The sequence below is a fragment of the Alexandromys fortis genome, unplaced genomic scaffold (assembly GCF_014885135.2).
Source record: "Alexandromys fortis isolate MF-2015 unplaced genomic scaffold, M_Fortis_MF-2015_v1.1 scaffold_13, whole genome shotgun sequence".
Classification (NCBI taxonomy): domain Eukaryota; kingdom Metazoa; phylum Chordata; class Mammalia; order Rodentia; family Cricetidae; genus Alexandromys; species Alexandromys fortis.
Window position 1 is genome coordinate 4,217,622 of NW_026067908.1, and position 17,215 is coordinate 4,234,836.

The 17,215-nt window shown below is 49.1% G+C and overlaps 1 protein-coding gene across 1 annotated transcript; it reads left to right on the plus strand.

The window, feature by feature from the left end:
• The first annotated feature begins 7,868 nt into the window (after positions 1–7,868).
• Gpx7 (glutathione peroxidase 7) lies at positions 7,869–15,152 on the plus strand. Its single transcript, XM_050136363.1, has 3 exons — positions 7,869–8,168; positions 12,534–12,795; positions 14,518–15,152. Exons 1-3 carry the CDS (start codon positions 8,034–8,036, stop codon positions 14,679–14,681), a joined length of 561 nt encoding a protein of 186 aa, XP_049992320.1. The 5' UTR covers positions 7,869–8,033; the 3' UTR covers positions 14,682–15,152.
• Positions 15,153–17,215: the final 2,063 nt, after the last annotated feature.

Genomic DNA, 17,215 nt, shown 5'->3' on the forward strand with positions numbered 1-17,215 from the left:
CAGAGAAAGCAGATCAGAGGCCAGAGCCTGGCCAAAGAGGTGTGGGCTGTCCCGGAATCCCTGAGGGAGAACGGTCCAGGTGAGCTGTGTAGAAAAATTAGTATCAGGATCTGTCCAGGTGAAAGCAAAGATGTTTTGAGATTGAGGGCTGAGGGGAATAGAGAAAAAGGCATCCTTGAGGTCCAAGACGGAGAAGTGGGAGGTCCCTGAAGGAATGGTGGACAACAAAGTGAGAGGATTAGGCACGACCGGGTGTAGAGGTACCACAGCAGAGTTAATGAGCCGGAGGTCCTGAACCAAACGATAAGTTCCGTTAGATTTTTTGACAGCCAATATTGGAGTGTTAAAGGGGGAAGAGGTGGGGCGAAGCAGCCCTTTTCTCAGAAGGTCAGAGACTATAGGTTTTAACCCTTTGAGGCTTTGGGAAGAGAGGGGATACTGAGCCTGGGTGACGTATCCGGTGGGGTTTTTTAACTGAATAACAACAGGGGAATGGTGTTCAGCGACAGCGGGATTTTGGGTGTCCCACACGAGAGGGTTCACTTGGGAGGCTGGAAGAGGAAAAGACATATTAGTGTCAGGAGATCGCGGGGTCAGGAGAAGCAGCAGCTGCGTCACCGACGAATCTGGAATGAAACGGGTTGGGGGCGCGAAAGAAATGAAAGCTCCCAGCTTGGTCAGAAGATCCCTTCCCAAGAGTGGAACTGGGCAGGTTGGTAGAACCAGGAATGAATGGCTGAGAAAAATACCTCTAAATACGCAGTTGAGAGGCGGGGTTTGGTGAGGTAGATAAGGCTGTCCTCCCACCCCAACAATAGGGGAGCTTGAGGGGGAGGTTGGTCCCCAAAATTCCCTTAGAACCGAGTATGTTGCTCCGGTGTCCAAGAGAAATGAGATGAGACGACCCGACACGGTTATCAATACCCGTGGCTCCTGGTTGCAGATGGGCGTGGCGGTCGGGTTGTTGATGGAGCCCGGGTACCTTCAGTCCTCCAGGGCCAGGCCCAGCAAGTCGGCCTGAGGAGCCTCTGGGCCCGTTGCCCCAGCATTACTGAACACACGGGGGCAGTCCACAGACCAGTGGCCCTCCCGATGACATTTAGGGCAGGGGCCCCGTGGGTTACGATGAGGATTGGGGCAGCCCTTGGCCCAGTGACCCGTCTTACCGCATTTGAAACAGGGTCCGGGGGGCGGCGGGGGAGCAGCGCGAACAGGGTGAGCAGTGAAGTCTGTCGCCTCAGCTGGTCGGGCGGGTGCAGTAATCACGTGGCAGTGATTTTTGGCTTTTTCGTTTCTCGCGTGGTAAACTTTGAAAGCCGCCTCCAGGAGCTGTGCCTGTGGAGTCTGGGGACCTTTTTCTAAGCGCCTAAGTTTACCTTTGATGTCTGGGTAGGATTGGTTGATGAAGTGAGACATTAGGAGTTGTCTGCCCTCGGTAGATTCTGGATCCATGTTTGTGAACTGTAACATAGCTTTGGTTAGTCGGTCAAGAAATGCAGAAGGATTTTCCTTAGTATCCTGAAAAATTTCTGAGAGTTTGGAATAATCTACAGGTTTAAGGGCGGCCTTACGGAGTCCCGCCATAAGACAGGTTAAGAATTGGTCTCTGGCCAGAATGCCGGCGGGGGAATTATAATCCCAGTGGGGCTCCCGGTCAGGCACCGCCTCCGCCCCGGGAGGGTGGGAGGCGAGAGTCTGGTGTACCTCGTCGGCGTACTGTCTCGCCTGTTCCCAGACACGTCTGCGTTCCTCGGGGAGCAAGTTATTGAACAGGACGGTTTGTACGTCGTGAAAAGTTAGGGAATAGGACTGAGTCAGAAATTGAAATTCTCTTATGAAATTGGTAGGATTAGCAGTATATGACCCGAGCAATTTTGAGACCTGAGAGAGCTCTGATAAGGAAAATGGTACATGAACCCTTATTAGACCCTCCGAGCCGGCCACCTCCCTCAAGGGCAGAACTGTAGCTGGCTTGATTTGACCTGGGTTAGTCCTCGCTGCGGCCTGCGAACGGGTAAGAGGCGGGGTAAAAGTCGGAGCCAGACTGCGGGTGGATTTAGTGCCTGAGGGGGGTTTGCGCCGCGAAGAGGAGGAAGCAGCAGGGGGGGAGGGAGACCGGGAAGAGTCTGAAAGTCCTTCCTGCTGTCTGTGGCCAAAAGAAACGGTTAGCCGTTCGTGGGTGCGACTGCGCCTGCGGGAGAGGTGAGGTGAGGGTGAGTTGGAACTGGAATGAGAATTAGGATGTCGGCGAGAACGGAGGCTGCGAAAACTCCTTGGGGAAAGAGATCTGGACCTGGGGAAATGTCTGCGCGGAGATGGTGAACGGGAGGAAGGCCTGCGGGCAGGAATGTTAAAATGTCTGCGTATCGGCGGAGAACGGGATGAAGACCTAGACTTGTTAAAACGGGCTGTAGAAGGAAGAGGAATGTTAGAACGAGGCGCGCGGGGTGAAGACTTAGGATCTGTGGGAGGAAAAGGGGCGGGTGAGATTTCGTGCGGCCGAGGGGGGCGGGAAGGGGCGGTCAGGGGGCGGGAAGGGGCGGTCCCACGAGGCCTGGGAGGAGGAGGCTCGTCAGCCGGGTCCATGGCGGTAGCCAGAGAAGGGAATACCTGTTGGGAAGGGAGATTTTGTGAGGACAGTGCCAGGAACATGTGAGCGGGTGAGCAGTGAGCAACTGTAGAAGGATTAGTCTTTAGAGCCATGTAAAAAAATCCCATAATATACATTAACTCCTTCCATTTTGTTGAGCGGTGACAAAAATTAGCCAATTCACGTAAGATGTCAGGATCAAATGAGCCCTGAGGAGGCCAGCGGATATTGCCCTCCAATTTATAACGGGGCCACGTTTTGGAGCAAAGACGGACGAGTTTATCCATCTTAATGGACGGAATGAGGGCGTGGGGTTTTAGAGACTCCAGGAGTTGACCCAGAGGTGAATCAGGGGGAATAGTCTTAGATTGTCTTGAACCCATGGCAGATCTGGCCGCTGGCGAGCACAGCAAGTCCTCTATCCAGGCGTCCGAGGAAAGAGGAGGCCGTGTTATGGGCGAAGATTGACTCGAAACCGGCAACCGACGAGTACCAAACTCGGCCGGCAGGAGGACAATCACGCCGTTAGGGCTGACCGTACAGCCGGAAAGGTGTCCACTCCGTTAGTGGACCCGACGCGGGAGACACAGATAGGAAGGAAGAGCAGTAGGAAAACCAGGGCACCAAACCCTGGGGAGAAAGCGACTGAGAGCAATGAGCTCCCAGCTGCGGCAGAACCAAACCAGGGGCACAAGACCAAGAGAAGGGAGGGGGGCAATGGGAAGGCAATTCCAACCCAGATTAGCCAGGGGGAGCCGGCCGGACGTCCCTAGGCGTATCAAGGAGGGAAAAGCCCGCGGGGGGGGACTCACGGTTAGTTGGAGATGGCCGTGGGGCGGTGGTGGTCCCGGTTCTGACTCTGTGTCCGGCGTGAGGTCCCGGGCCCGGAGCCCGGACCTCAGGTGGAGAATCCGGCACGGAGAAGTCCCCGAGTCGACGGCACCAATAATATTCCTTAAAAACGGCGGCGGGGCGGCGTGGGTGTGTGGACAAACACAGGATAGACGGACGCAAAGGAAGAGACGGACACGCAGCTCCCACGTGGGTGCGTTTAATGGGGAGAGGGAAACACGATAAGGGCGGGACGTGCAGACACACGAGGAAAAAGGGGCAAGAGAGAGAAACCTCGTGGAGCGCTCGCTTTTAACTGCGGGCGCAAGGTTATCTGGGAGTGATGGTCTTCACCTGGGCGCGCCAGCGCGCCCAGGTGAAGGGAAGTCTGGGAGCTGTAGTTTCCAAGGAATAACAGACATGAGTCTTCTGTTGTATTTTGTTAAGGATATGCTTGTACAGATATTTGCTTTCTTTCCTCAATAAAGCATGTAATGATGCTGGACGATGGTGGAGCACACTTAATCCCAGCATTCAGGAGGCAGAGGCAGGAGGATCTCTGTGAGTTTGAGGCCAGCCTTGTCTACAAAGCAAGTTCCAGGACAGCCAGGATTGTTACCCAGAGAAACCCTGTCTTGAGAAACAAAACAAAACAAAATTTATCATGTAATGCAACATCAACTAAGAGAATATCTGGTTATCATAGTTAAGTTTTGAGATACCAAAAGAATGTCCTTCAAGGAATATTGTCATCTATTCTAAAATTTTAATGTATTTTCAGTTGTACAAGAGATAGTTATTTTATGTTAGGCATAATTATGGCCTGCTTATTGTTTTATTTGGAAATTAAGCCTGACCTAAGGAGATCTGATTGTCAGGTTGACAAGGTGTGGACTTGTGATGGCTATTCTTGGTTGTCAACTTGGCTACATCTACATTAACTAAAACCCAAGCAACTGGGTACACCTGTGAGGGGTTATTTCTTACTTAAATTAAGTAGGAAGACCCACTTTTAATCCAGCTCATTTGAGGTGGGAAGATCTACCTTTAATCTGGGCCACGCCTTTTGCTGGCAGCTCTATAAAAGACATGGAAGAAGGAAGTTTTCCCCCTTTGCCTGCTTGCTCTCATTTTCATTGGTAAGTCCATTCGAGCCTACTTCAGCATTCCAACACACATGACTACTGGACTCTTGGACTGTCCATTGGAAGACAGCCATTGTCGGGCTAGCTGGATCACAGGCTGTAAGCCATTATAATAAATCATATATGTGTATGTGTGTATGTGTGTGAATGAATTCATTCATTCATTCTATCAGTTCTATTCCTCTAGAGAACCCTAATACATATATCTACTGATAATTGAAAAAGAACACATACTGAAGGGAATGGAAGAAGCCAAACCCTCAAAGAGTGAAGTTCTGAGTGACGGTGTATTTTGGCATGAGCAAGTCCTGTTGAGGACTCTGATACCAACTGGCCCATGGGAAACTAGGAAAGCCATTCTCTATGGACGAGGCTCAAAAGGAATGGCAGAGTTTTCTTCAGGGGACTGGGTAAGAGTGTTTATGAAGGAGTAACCAGTATGTGTGAAGACTAGCAACTGCAACTTCCTCCTTTAGGATGCTGACAGCCTGAGACAGCTCGCCTACAGAGACCTTCTAGGAAGAAGGCTTAGCCAACCCTTCCCCCTGGGCTGTACCTAATAAACATGCTAAGGTTTCGGGTTGCAGTGATAGCAATAGTGTTTTTAAAAAAAATCATTGTGTGGTGGTGTGTTCACATTTAATCCCAGTACTCCTGAGTCAGAGGAAGGTGGATCTCTGGGTTTGAGACCAGTCTGGTCTACAGAGTGAGTTCCAGGGCAGTCAGGGCTACACAGAGAAACCCTGTCTCAAAAAAACAAAAACAACAATGAAAACAAACAAGCAAAACCCCCATCATCCAGCTTCATACATTGTGTGTTTGTTTGTATGTCTGTCTTTTCTTCATATCCTTGCCACCCTGAGCCAAGGTTCTAGGACCCAAACTATGAGGGACAGGGCACCACACAGCATTGTGATCCCTCTTCCTCCCACATACCCCTCTACCCTATCTCTCATCATCTAGAGTACTATAGGTTTCCTATTACACGGCTTAGTTTTTAGTCCTTTTTCCTCCCACGGGAACATAAATTCAATAATTTTATTTTGTTTGTTCACTATATTAAAAACTCTTCAGATAGCTTCCTATTAGGGACTCAATCTGATGAACAAATATTGTGAGATTCTTAAATATTCATGAACAATGTTGTTGAGCTTATTGTAGGAAAGAGGAGGACTAGGGATCCTAGAGTGAGTGCCCAACCCTGTCACATGCTCAGCTGGGGTTTGGTGTCATGTGTCTGTGTCTTCGGGTCTCCTAGCTGTGAAATGTGCCACTTGGAAATAACTGTGCTCTTTTAAAAACGCCAGAAATACGCAGCGAACTGAGACTAAAGTGACAGATTACACTACACTCTGTTGGACAAAATCAGCAGCATCTCGTATCGGTCACCAGAAGGGTTACAAAGAATGAACATTTATTGAGTATCTAGCATATAAAAAGAGGATACAAAGATGATCCAGACACAGGCCTTCCTTGGAGGTGCTCCTAGCCTAGTGGGCAAGGCAGTCATGGAAACAGACAGCTATACATCATTGCTGTCAGCTCAACTGTTTATGCTATTACCCATCACAGGTCTCAAGGCTCCCACAAGATAGGGGTAAAGAGGCAGAAGGGCAGGGCACTTGCTTAGGCCTTGGCCTGACCTGGAACACCTTTGTCCTGTATCCCACCTCTGCGGACAAAGCGGTCTGCTCGTGGAGAGAGAGGCTAACGATGACACAGAAATCTGAGGACCTGGGTTTTAGATCTTGATGTGTAACCTTGTATGCAGCTTCAAGTGTGCTAGTTACAACCTACAGAGTGACACATAGCACACACAGCCTTTCCCCAGCTGGCCCCTGAAGACTCATCTGCTCCACCCCTTTCTTACCCCCCAAGCAGCCAAACCCTTCCCTTATGCTCTGTGCCTTCATAGACACAGCTCCCTACTCTGACACCTTTGTTTAGCCTTCCCAACTTTGACAGTCCCATTGCTCTCTCTGGCTCTGCTGTCACCATCTCTGGGCCCTAAAGCTCCAGTTTCCTCTCCCCCCAGCATCTGTCCTTGCCTTTTCCTGTCTACTCACCACAGGGAAGCTAACGGGATCTGTCTTCAATATGTAGGACTTTATCATGATGCTTATCCTAGCAGGAAAAAAAATAGAACTTCATTTCTTGATTTAAAGCCTGTAATTTTTTTCCACAGCTCACCTGGATCTATATAGACCAGGCTGACCTCTAACTCAGGGATCTCCCTGCCTCTGTTCCTCAAATGCTGGGATTAGAGGCATTGGCTACCATGCACCACAAGCCCATAAACTTTACTGTGGCCCACCAAGCTTTGTGATACCCTCCACCCTGCCCCACCCCCACCCCTACCCCTGCATTGTTCCCTCCACTCCGCCAAAACACCCTTTCTTGCCCAGTGTATCATGTTTCCCTCTCCCTGGTGACCTTCACCCATGCTTCCTGCTTTTACTTGAATAATGTCTACTCATTTGTCAGAGTTCATTTCAAACCTCCTGTCGTTCCCCCAACCTGCCCTCAGCTTTGTCAGGTACTAACTTGCCATAACAGTAATTTTAGAGTTAACTGTGAACCACTTAGTGCCCTATCTCTCTCTGAATAGGGACCACATCGCTTGCTCATCATTGCACAAGAGGCGCCTCCAGCTGAATTTGGCATAGGACAGGTACCCGAAATGTGTAACGCACACTTAGTCACCAATAGATGCTCAGCCCCTTGTGGGTATCAAAGAGATTTTCTGTGCCTGCGCAACAGTGTAGTGCGCTGTCCAGATCGCCTGTCACTAAAGACCACATTCGAGCTGCTAGCCATGTTAGTGTTCACAGAAAGCCTTTAGCTGTCAGCTGCTCCAGATAAGGAGCCTTCTTGGCTCCTGTCGCACCTCTTGCAAGGAGACCTACAGGGTGAACCCAAAAGCAGTCTCTCCTAAACCTCCTGCACTGCAGGAGTCCAAACCGCTGCAGACTCCTTTGCCTTCTCTGACCTCTCCATCTTAACCTAAAGTTTGTACACATCGTTCAGCTATCCAGGTGTTTCCCATCATTTTTCTATTATAGTTCAGTACTCTCGATTCTATACTATGTGTATTATTCCCGTGAAGAAGCAGGCTCAGAGTCGTGAGCGGTCTGCCTTAGGCCAACCAAGCACTATCTAGGAGCTAATCTCACACAGATTTCCCCCCTTTCTCTCCCTATTAAGTCGCTGTATCCTGAGCATGAGCAACCAAATTCATACAAGCGAATTTCGGTCTCAGACTCAAGAAAACGGGATCCTTGGATCTCGAGCCGACCGGCGCCGAACATCTGGGGAAACTGAGGTCCAGAGCCAGGACTCCACGCCTGCAGAGGCGATTGCGAAGGGGGCGCGTCCTGGCCCGTGGGCCGCCTCCTTCCGGGCCCGCCACGCCGGGGTCTCCCCTCCCTGTCTTTTCCCTCGCCAAGCCGCCACCTCGGAAGCGAGTCATGGTTGCGACCGTGGCGGCGGCGTGGCTGCTCCTATGGGCCGCGGCCTGCGTGCAGTCTGAGCAGGACTTCTACGACTTCAAGGCAGTCAACATCCGGGGCAAGCTGGTGTCGCTGGAGAAATACCGCGGCTCGGTGAGTGACGGCGTCCTGCGGGCCTGACTCGGCGGGGGCAGGGCTCGATGGGTGCACCCAGCCGAGGCTCTTCGGGGGGGATGCTCCCCTCGGGTACATCACAGCTCGGGGATGCTCCCGTTGGGCACCACCCCGGGGATCCCAGCCCCGCGATCCGTCCATCCGGCGCCCCCAGGCCCTTGCCCACTCAGGCCCGCGGCTACGTGGCACAGCCCAGGAACCACAATGCGTTGTCTGCGCTCTCGGGGCGCAAGATCTCGCCCTGAAAGAGAATACCCTCCGCCCCGGCTTTGCCTCTTCTAAGAGTAAAAGTAACCCTAGCTTTTGCCCCTCCAGTCTGACTTTTGCGCCTGGAACAGTGAGTGGGTCGACAAATAAAAGTGCAGGATAGGGAGTGACCATCTAAGATGGACCTTTGCTTGAATCTTAGAATGCACACTGAGAACGAGGGCCTGGGCACAGGACCACACAACAGTAGAAAGCAACCAACTCCCATCCCTTTGGTCCTCTCAAGCCCCACCCCTTAGAGGGCAGTTGTGCTGGAGCTGTTAGCCATCCAGCAGGACAGGCTCCTCCTTGCTAGACTGAATCACAGTAAAGGAGTATATCAGGATTGGGTCTTAAAAAAAAAAAAAAAGATTTGAGCAATGAGCAAGACAAGGAGAGCTGGCCAAGTCCAGACGCAAGCAAAACTGCACGGGGGCAAAACTGCACGGGGGGTGGGGAGTGGGGGGAGGGCAGCAGGACCAGGGCTTTCAACAGTGGTACCTGAAGGATACAAACCCCTAGACTAATGGTGTTAGACGGGACTGATGGGGCCAGGGAGAACCCAGAGGGACTTTGAACTACAAGTTCAGAGACCCAGTGCTATGCTGTTTGTGACAAAGAATCCTCTCAAGGTGTTGCAGGCCTTTAATCCCCAGCCCTACACTAGGGAGGAAAAGACAAGCTAGCCCCCCCCCCCCCCCGTGGGTTCGAGATCAACTTGGTGTCCTCTTAGGGAGTTCCAGCCAGGGCTACTATCTCGGAAAAATAATAATAATTAATTTTTAAAAAAACCTGTCAAAATCTTCTGCCTCTTGAGATGGAGTGGGAGACCCTGATGTGAAGATGTGTGGTGTTGGACGTTGACGGGCCTGGGAGCCCATCAAGCAGGCTTGGACGAATCACAGAAGAAAGGCTCTCAGTGTGCTTTTTTGGGAGCAGGGCCGTCTTTAAGGACAAAACTGTTTTCAATCGCCTTGACATTCTCGATTACGCCGGGAGTCCTTGCTCTGACCGGTGTGAGTTTCAAAATGAGGGGACACTGTGGAAGCACTTGGTGAGCTTTAGGGTGCCCGTGTGTACTGTAGGTCTCGTCGGTGACCTCATCTAGGACGCCAAAGAGTTGCAAAGAGCAGGGTCCATTCCTGTCAGGCCTCCCCTCCCCTCTAACACGGCTGGACACAGTCCCCAGATTCGCCACCCGAGCAGCTCCCCCAGCTCCCCCAGTCATTAATTCGTTGTTTATTATTTGGCACCTACTGTATACTAGCTAGAAACCCAAGCCCTGAAGATAAATAGTGATGGGCAAAACAGGTTGATGTTTTCATCAAGCTGATAGGGAGGAAAGACAATAAAGGAGACACTGAAACCTGAGTCAGGCAATCCCAACAGCTATAGGAGATTAAAAAATAAATAGACAATATTTTTCAGCTCCTGATAGGAATAGTGTGTAGAGTTAGCCTGGAACAGTGATACATACTTTTAATCCCAGCACTTGGGTGGCAGAAGCAGGCAGATAGCTAGCTGTAAGTTCAAAGTCGGTCTGGTCAATATAGCCAGTTCTAGGCCAGCCAAGGCTGCGTTAGGCAATGAGATCCTGTCTCAAAAAAAAAATTAAATAAATAAAAAAGGTAGCATTAGAGGGCCAGTAGGCTTGCCCAGTGGGGGTGTCAAGGACCTGAGTTCAATTCTCAGGACTTATATGGTAAAAGGAGAGAGCCACTTCCTGGAAGTTACTCTCTGATCTCCAAACAGGCACACCGCTGTGTGCAGGATCATCCCACCCCCGGTTTGTTTTGGCTGTTTGAAGAGGGGTAGCATTAGAATTTGAACCCCAGCGGTACAACTCAAGAGTCTCTGCCCTTAATCGCTAAGCTCAGAAAAAGAACCCCGGAGCAGTCAGTCCAGGGCATCTGGTTGACCTGAGCTGGGCCGTTGCCTGGGGTATACCTTCATTTGTTTGTTAACAAACATTTGCCGCCTCCTACTACATGCCTGACACTGAGTGACAGTCATAGATGTCACGGATGACGTCACTGAGTCCATGGCTGGGCATGAATGTTGAGGTCATCACTTGGCGGTGTGCTTACTTCCTGGGTGGAATGTGTGAGTGAGAGAAGGGGGTGGGTAATGTGTTTTATTGGCTTGCTTCATTGTACACTTCTGAGTCTGTTTCTGTGCATGTGTGTGCACATGGGTGGATAAGCTCTTTGGTTTCCTGGATGGAATAAGAAGCAAGATGCTCCCCTTCACAAAGCCTAGGGAGATACACACGATACAGGCTAAAAAGAAGCATCTTAAAGTGCACTCAATAAAGGCCCAACAGGAAAGAAGGTAGGAGAGCCTTACCTGGAGAAGAGAATTTAGACTCCCGACTTCTTACCACCCCAGACAGAGTGTGCCGCGGGTCAGATCAGCTCACTGATCCTCAGCGGGGGGGAATCTTTCTCAGAAAGATTTTTTTTTTTTAATGTTAGCTGGGTGATGGCATACACCTTTAATCTCAGAACTCAGGAGTTAGTTAGAGGCAGGTGGATCTTTGTGAGTTTGAGGCCAACTTAGTCTACAGAACTAATTCTAGGATAGCCAGGGCTACACAAAGAAACCCTGTCTCAAAAATTAAAAAAAAAGGTTTTTTCTTTGTTATTACAGTGTGTGTGTGTGTGTGTTTATGTGTGCTTGCTGTTATTACATTGTGTGTGTGTTTATGTGTGCTTGCCTTTCATGGTGTCCAGGTAGGGGCCAGAGAACAACTTAGGGGAATCATTTCTTTCCTTCTACTTTTGTGGGGCCCTGGGATTGAACTCAGAATGTCAAGTGTGGCAGCAAATGGTTATCTCTCCAGTTTTTTTGTTTTGTTTTTTGTTTTGTTTTGTTTTGTTTTGTTTTGAGATACGGTGTCTCACTGTGCAGTAGCTGGCCTGGAACTTGCTAAGTAGACCAGGCTGGTCTTGAACTCATGAAGGTTCACTTGCTCCAGTCTCTGCCACCTAAGTGCAGGGATTAAAGGCATATGACATTTTTTTTTCATTGAAGAGACAGTCGTACTGTGTGGTTTAGGCTTGTCTCCAGTTTACAATTCTACTGCCTTAGCATCCTTAGAGCTGGGATTACAGGTATGTGCCACAGACCCCACTGGGAAACATTTTTGGCAGTCAAGCCTAGACATCGAGTGGGTATAGGCTAGGATGATGCCAAATATTCCACGATAAACAGGACACTCCCCACAATGAAGATCTGTAATTTCAGAACTGCTGAATTTGAGGAGTCTATTCTGTTCCAGGCTGACCCTGGGAAGTGGTCAGTAGCCAGGTGACATTATCCCAGCTTGTCTCAAAAACAGCCAGAGCTAGGGGGCCCAGGCAAAGGATTGTAATCTTTCAGGAACACATAGCTGGAAGCTGGGAATGTGGCATTGGTGCCAAAATTCTAATTACATTATAACTCAGTTCCATCAGCTAGCTAGCGCTGTATTTATTGCCTAAAGTCTTTAATAAAATTAGGGCTCTGTGATCAAAGTATTTGTTTGCTGGAAGGGAGGAGATAAAAAAGACTGTCCTGGGGGTCATTCTGTCTGTGTACCCATGTACTGGCAGTCCCAACCCGGGGAGGGTACAGGGAGGCTCTTTTGCTTCCTTTTCTTTTAGAGACTTCTGGGAAAGAGCCTGCCTGAATTCCTGGAAGTACCCAGCTGACAGAACCAAATCGAACCCATGTGTGCCCTTCTCCTCCCGAGCATCGCCTACTGATACGTGGTCTCTGTGCGCATGCCTGTCTGTGAATGTACTGTATGTATTTGTGGATTTGTGTACTTCTAGCTAATGTAGGTTTGCATCATCGAGCATGCGCCTTTTAATTTAGGTGAACTGTGTGTGCTTACAGTCACAGATACTCATGTATGTGTGTACATGTGTATAGGCCCCCACATGCTTGATTTCATATGTGGGTGTATTTTGTGGGAACATTATACACATATTTACATATGTTCATAGCATTCTTGCATGTGTGATGGAGGCGTATCAGAGTAGACACAGGTGTCATGCCTCCTCGCTGGATTGTGTATGGTTCTGAGCCTTCTTCTGTCTTGTTTCTACCACGCAGGTTTCTCTGGTGGTGAACGTAGCCAGCGAATGTGGCTTCACAGACCAGAACTACCGAGCCCTGCAGCAGCTGCAGCGGGACCTGGGTCCCTACCATTTTAACGTGCTCGCCTTCCCTTGCAACCAGTTTGGCCAACAGGAACCAGACACCGACAGGGAGATTGAGAACTTTGCCCGCCGTACCTACAGTGTTTCTTTCCCCATGTTTAGCAAGATCGCAGTCACGGGCACCGGTGCTCACCCTGCCTTCAAATACCTGACCCGTGAGTCCTGTCTCTTCTCCCTGGCATCTTCCCTCCCTGGCTATCACCATGACTCCCTGGGCAACAGAAGACTGAGAATAGAGAAACTAAGGCATAGCCATGAGATGCCACACAACACCTGGAGAAGGGTGACCAAAATTTCTGAAAGTCTCTTGTTCTGACTTAAAGTTTATACACTAAGAGGGAAACCTCTCCAAAAGAATCAGCTTGGTTGCCATGCCTGGAATACCAGTGACGGGCACGAGGCATGGGCTCGTGAATGAAATCACCATGCACGGAAAGGCAGCAGAGTTTGTTAGGTATCCTGTGGTCTAACTGCAGCAGACCAGACAGTACAGAAGCTGTGCAGAGATGGTCTAAGGGGAGTGGGTGCTTTTCTGTGCGTGGGGAGGGAGGCTCTGTGGACAGTCAGACGGTGTTTCGGTGTCACTGCGCCGTTTAGGTCTTACTCGGTGGGACGTCTGCTCAGGGCTGTCTCCCTGGAAGGGTAGGCAAGTTTTACAGCATAGGTTATCTCTTCTTGGGACTATCTATGTGAGAGGCAGGTTTGGCTCACCAAGAGTCAAACATTGAATGTTCTAAGCTTGCTTATTAAAAAGTGGGATGCTCCCAGCAGTGATGGCACACACCTTTAATCTCAGCACTTGGGAGGCAGAGGCAGGTGGGTCTCTGTGAGTTCTGCCAACCTGGTCTACAAAGAGAGTTCCAGGACAGCTAGCACTGTCTGTCACACAGAAGAACCCTATCTCCGGGAAATAAATAAATAAAATAAAATAAATAAAAAGTGGGATTCTGAGATTCCAGAGGTGACTCCAAGGTTAAGAACACTGGCTGCTCATCCAGAATCAAACCCAGGTTTGAGTCCTGGTGCCCACATGGCAGCTCACAACCCTCTGCAACTCCAGCCCCAGAGAATCCAATACCCTCTTCTGGCCTCCTCGGGCATTGTACACATATCATGTACAGACAGACATGCAAGCAAAACACCTATACACATTAAGAATAGAAGAAGGAGAAAAGAAAAGAAAGAAAGATAATCCCAAATGCCTGTCTCAACTGCAGCCCCTGTGAACTTTGGAATCTGGAGAGCTTTGTGTATTTGTTAAAGTCATCCTTTTCTCCCCCTCCTGTGTGTTTTGTTAGTGTTCTCCCAGTTCCCACGATTGTAAATCAATCTGGCCTTGCATTAGAAGCACCTGGAAAGCTCTCATAATTGTACAAACCTGAACCCTACTCTATCAGAGCGCAAGACTCTCATAGTGATTTGGATTCAGCCAGTACAAGGACTAACCTTTAGAAGCCATTAAGGCTTAATTGGAAGCAGGGAATCTTGGTGCATGTAGGAGTTAGAAGCTAGAAGGATAGGGCTTTCCAGATCCTCCTCAGCCGTGTAGCAAGATGAAGATAGCCTGGGTTACATGGAATTCTGTCTCGAAGCAGAACAGCCTTCGAGAACAGGGTGCGAATGTTTGGGGTAATTAGGAGAGGATGACTGGTGGGTTGTACTGTATTGTGTACTTCCCAGAATCCTCTCTCAATCCGGACCCCCCAACTGGAATCTACTGGAGAGCTTTTGAAAAGTGCTGGGAGCGGGGGCTTGTTATCAGCGCCGCTAATTAAAGTGGTCTGAGTGGGGCCTGGTGTGAGATAGACCGATAGTGGGATCCAGGAATTGGGCACGGGGAGGCACACTGTTTGTTCTTCTGCTTCCTTTTTCTTTAGAGACTTCTGGGAAGGAGCCCACCTGGAACTTCTGGAAGTACCTAGTGGCCCCAGACGGAAAGGTGGTAGGGGCTTGGGATCCAACCGTGCCTGTGCAGAAGATCAAGCCGCGGATCACAGAGCTGGTGGCAAAGCTCATTCTTCAGAGACGAGCAGAGTTGTGACCCGGTTCTCTCTTCCCCACCATTCCTGTCCCTCAGCAATCTCAAGTGGTGCTTCACAGGCAGAAAGCCTGGGCTTCTCATCCCTTCGGTCACATAAAGGAAGAAGTCTAAGACTTGGATGATTTGAATCCAAGAGCAAAGAATAGGAACGCCTGGCCAACGAGAGTTCTTAACAGCCAATCAGCGGCCACTAGGCCGATAGCCAAAAGAAACATGGCAGGCTATGAGAAACCCTGTAGCAGGGTATGAAGCAATCATCCCCTAGCCAGACTTGTGTAAAGGGAGCCAAGTCTTCCCTCACAGGAAGGCTGTGAGGATTAGCATCTAATACCTGTGAACGTGCCTGGGGCAGTGTTAGCCAAAGATGAAGCATTCAACACATGCTTCTTTCTGCCTATAAACAAAACATCACTTGTGATAATAAAACTTGAACTCAACACGGATTTCTAGCCAAAGGAAATCTAGGCCAAATGTGTTTGTTGTCTTTGTCCTCTGTTCTTGTGTGTATTATTTTATTTAATTACAAAAGATGCCAGTTCTTGGAGTGGAGTGGGAGAAGGGCTCAGAGTTCAAACACTTGCAAGACTCTGGACTCCATTCTCAGAAAGAAAGGCCCGGAAAGAGAGAGAGCAGCTAATAAAAACCCAAACAAGGAACGGAGTTAAGCCAAACAAGACTCAGCAGTTAAGAGCACTGGCTGCTCTTCCAGAGGACCCCCGTTTAATTCTCAGCACCCACATGTCAGCTCACAACTGTCTGTAACTGCCGCTGGAGGAGACAAGACTCTTATCACACAGACATGCATGCAGGCAAAACACCAATGCACACAACTGAAAGTAAATAATTCATTTTAAAAAGCAATACAGATTAATATAAAATAAAAGTAAACATTAAAGGCTTCCAGCCCTTTTAATTTTTTTCAGTCAAGCTAAGCGTTAATGCTCCTAAAAATGTTACAATCAAACATACATTACAATAAAAATAACAAGTGAAAGATATTGTAAGTTTAAATGTGAGCCATCCCTGGTAGGCTCTGTACCTGAGCCTTTGGGTCCCAGATAGTGGCACAGTTTTGGTTGCCGGTGGGCTGTCTATTATATATGGGGCAGATGTATGGCCATAGGGGCAGGACTTCAACCAGGGTTCTGGCTGGACCTCAGGCTCTTCTTCCAGACTGCTCTGGTAGCAGGACCCCAGCTGTCACACACACTGTGGCCAGGAATCAATCCCACCACTGTGCCTTCTAGGTTATGACGGACTGATATTCCCCAAAACTGTGAGCCAGGAGAAATGTTTTCTCCCTTGAATTGCATTGGCCAGATCGTGGCCAGGAGAAAAGAATGCAGACAGGAATCTGCAGACTCCAGTGGCCAGTCAGGACTCCAGATGTGGCAGCTCCTTTGGGTGGTATGTTCTCAGGGACACAGCTGGGGTCAGACTAGGACAAGGCCTTATTTCCCTGTCAAGCTGCACTTAGGGGTTTCAGAATTTATTTATTTTTAGGCAATGTCTCTCTATGCAGCCCTGACTATCCTGGAGTTTTCTGTGTAGACCAAGCTGGCCTCAAACTCACAGAGATCCACCTGCCTTCCTTCCAAGTGCTGGGATTAAAGGTGTGCGCCACCACACTTGCCTCTAAGAACTTTTAATAAGCAAAGTGGAGTCACCATTTAAGGTTTGCTTTTCTTCTCTTATCCCCAATGCAGGAGAAATTTAACTGTTTAATCCACAGGTTTGTGGAATTACAATACCTATAGAACACAAAATCTCTTGTGAGACTCTGGGGCTTGCTGATTAAGCCAGCTGGCGGGCCAGTAGCCCCGGGGATCCTCCTGTCTTTGCCTCCCATGGTTCATGCCTGATTTTCTATGCTGGGGACCAAACTCAAGACTTCACGTACTTTATCAACTGAGCCATTTCTCTACCCCCATTTTGATCCATTTAGAAATATTATCTTCTTATGTAGCCCCAGTTGGCCTTGGATTTATAACCCCCACCTCATAGTCCCTAGCACTAACTCCCCGAATACCGTATAAAAATGCCTGCAGCTTTGATAAACCAAGTTTTTAAATTATTATTTCTTATTTTGTTTTTGCAAAATTTACAATGATAACACAGATCCTCCTTTTTTCTTTTGAGGAGGAGAATTAGGGGTGTGATGTGTTGAAGGCCTGTGTTAGGGGTGTGATATGTCGAAGGCCTGTGTTAGGCTGTTATGCTGTAGTGATAAATTGGTGTAAGGAATGGAACATACCTTGTCTCAGGAGCCTCACAGTTGGGCACAAGTGAAGTATGAGGGGTTGTTCTGTCCTACCCAGTCCCACAGTCATTCAGGTTCAAATAAACACAAAGAGGCTTATATTAATTATAAACTGTTTGAGCCGGGCAGTGGTGGCGCATGCCTTTAATCCCAGCACTCGGGAGGCAGAGGCAGGCGGATCTCTGTGAGTTCGAGACCAGCCTGGTCTACAAGAGCTAGTTCCAGGACAGGCTCCAAAACCACAGAGAAACCCTGTCTCGAAAAACCAAAAAAA

Coding starts and splice junctions, on each gene's coding strand:
- Gpx7 (XM_050136363.1), top strand. CDS start 8,034: ATGGTTGCGACCGTGGCGGCGGCGTGGCTGCTCCTATGGGCCGCGGCC. Junction 8,169..12,533: donor TGGAGAAATACCGCGGCTCG/GTGAGTGACGGC, acceptor TCTACCACGCAG/GTTTCTCTGGTGGTGAACGT. Junction 12,796..14,517: donor TGCCTTCAAATACCTGACCC/GTGAGTCCTGTC, acceptor CTTTTTCTTTAG/AGACTTCTGGGAAGGAGCCC.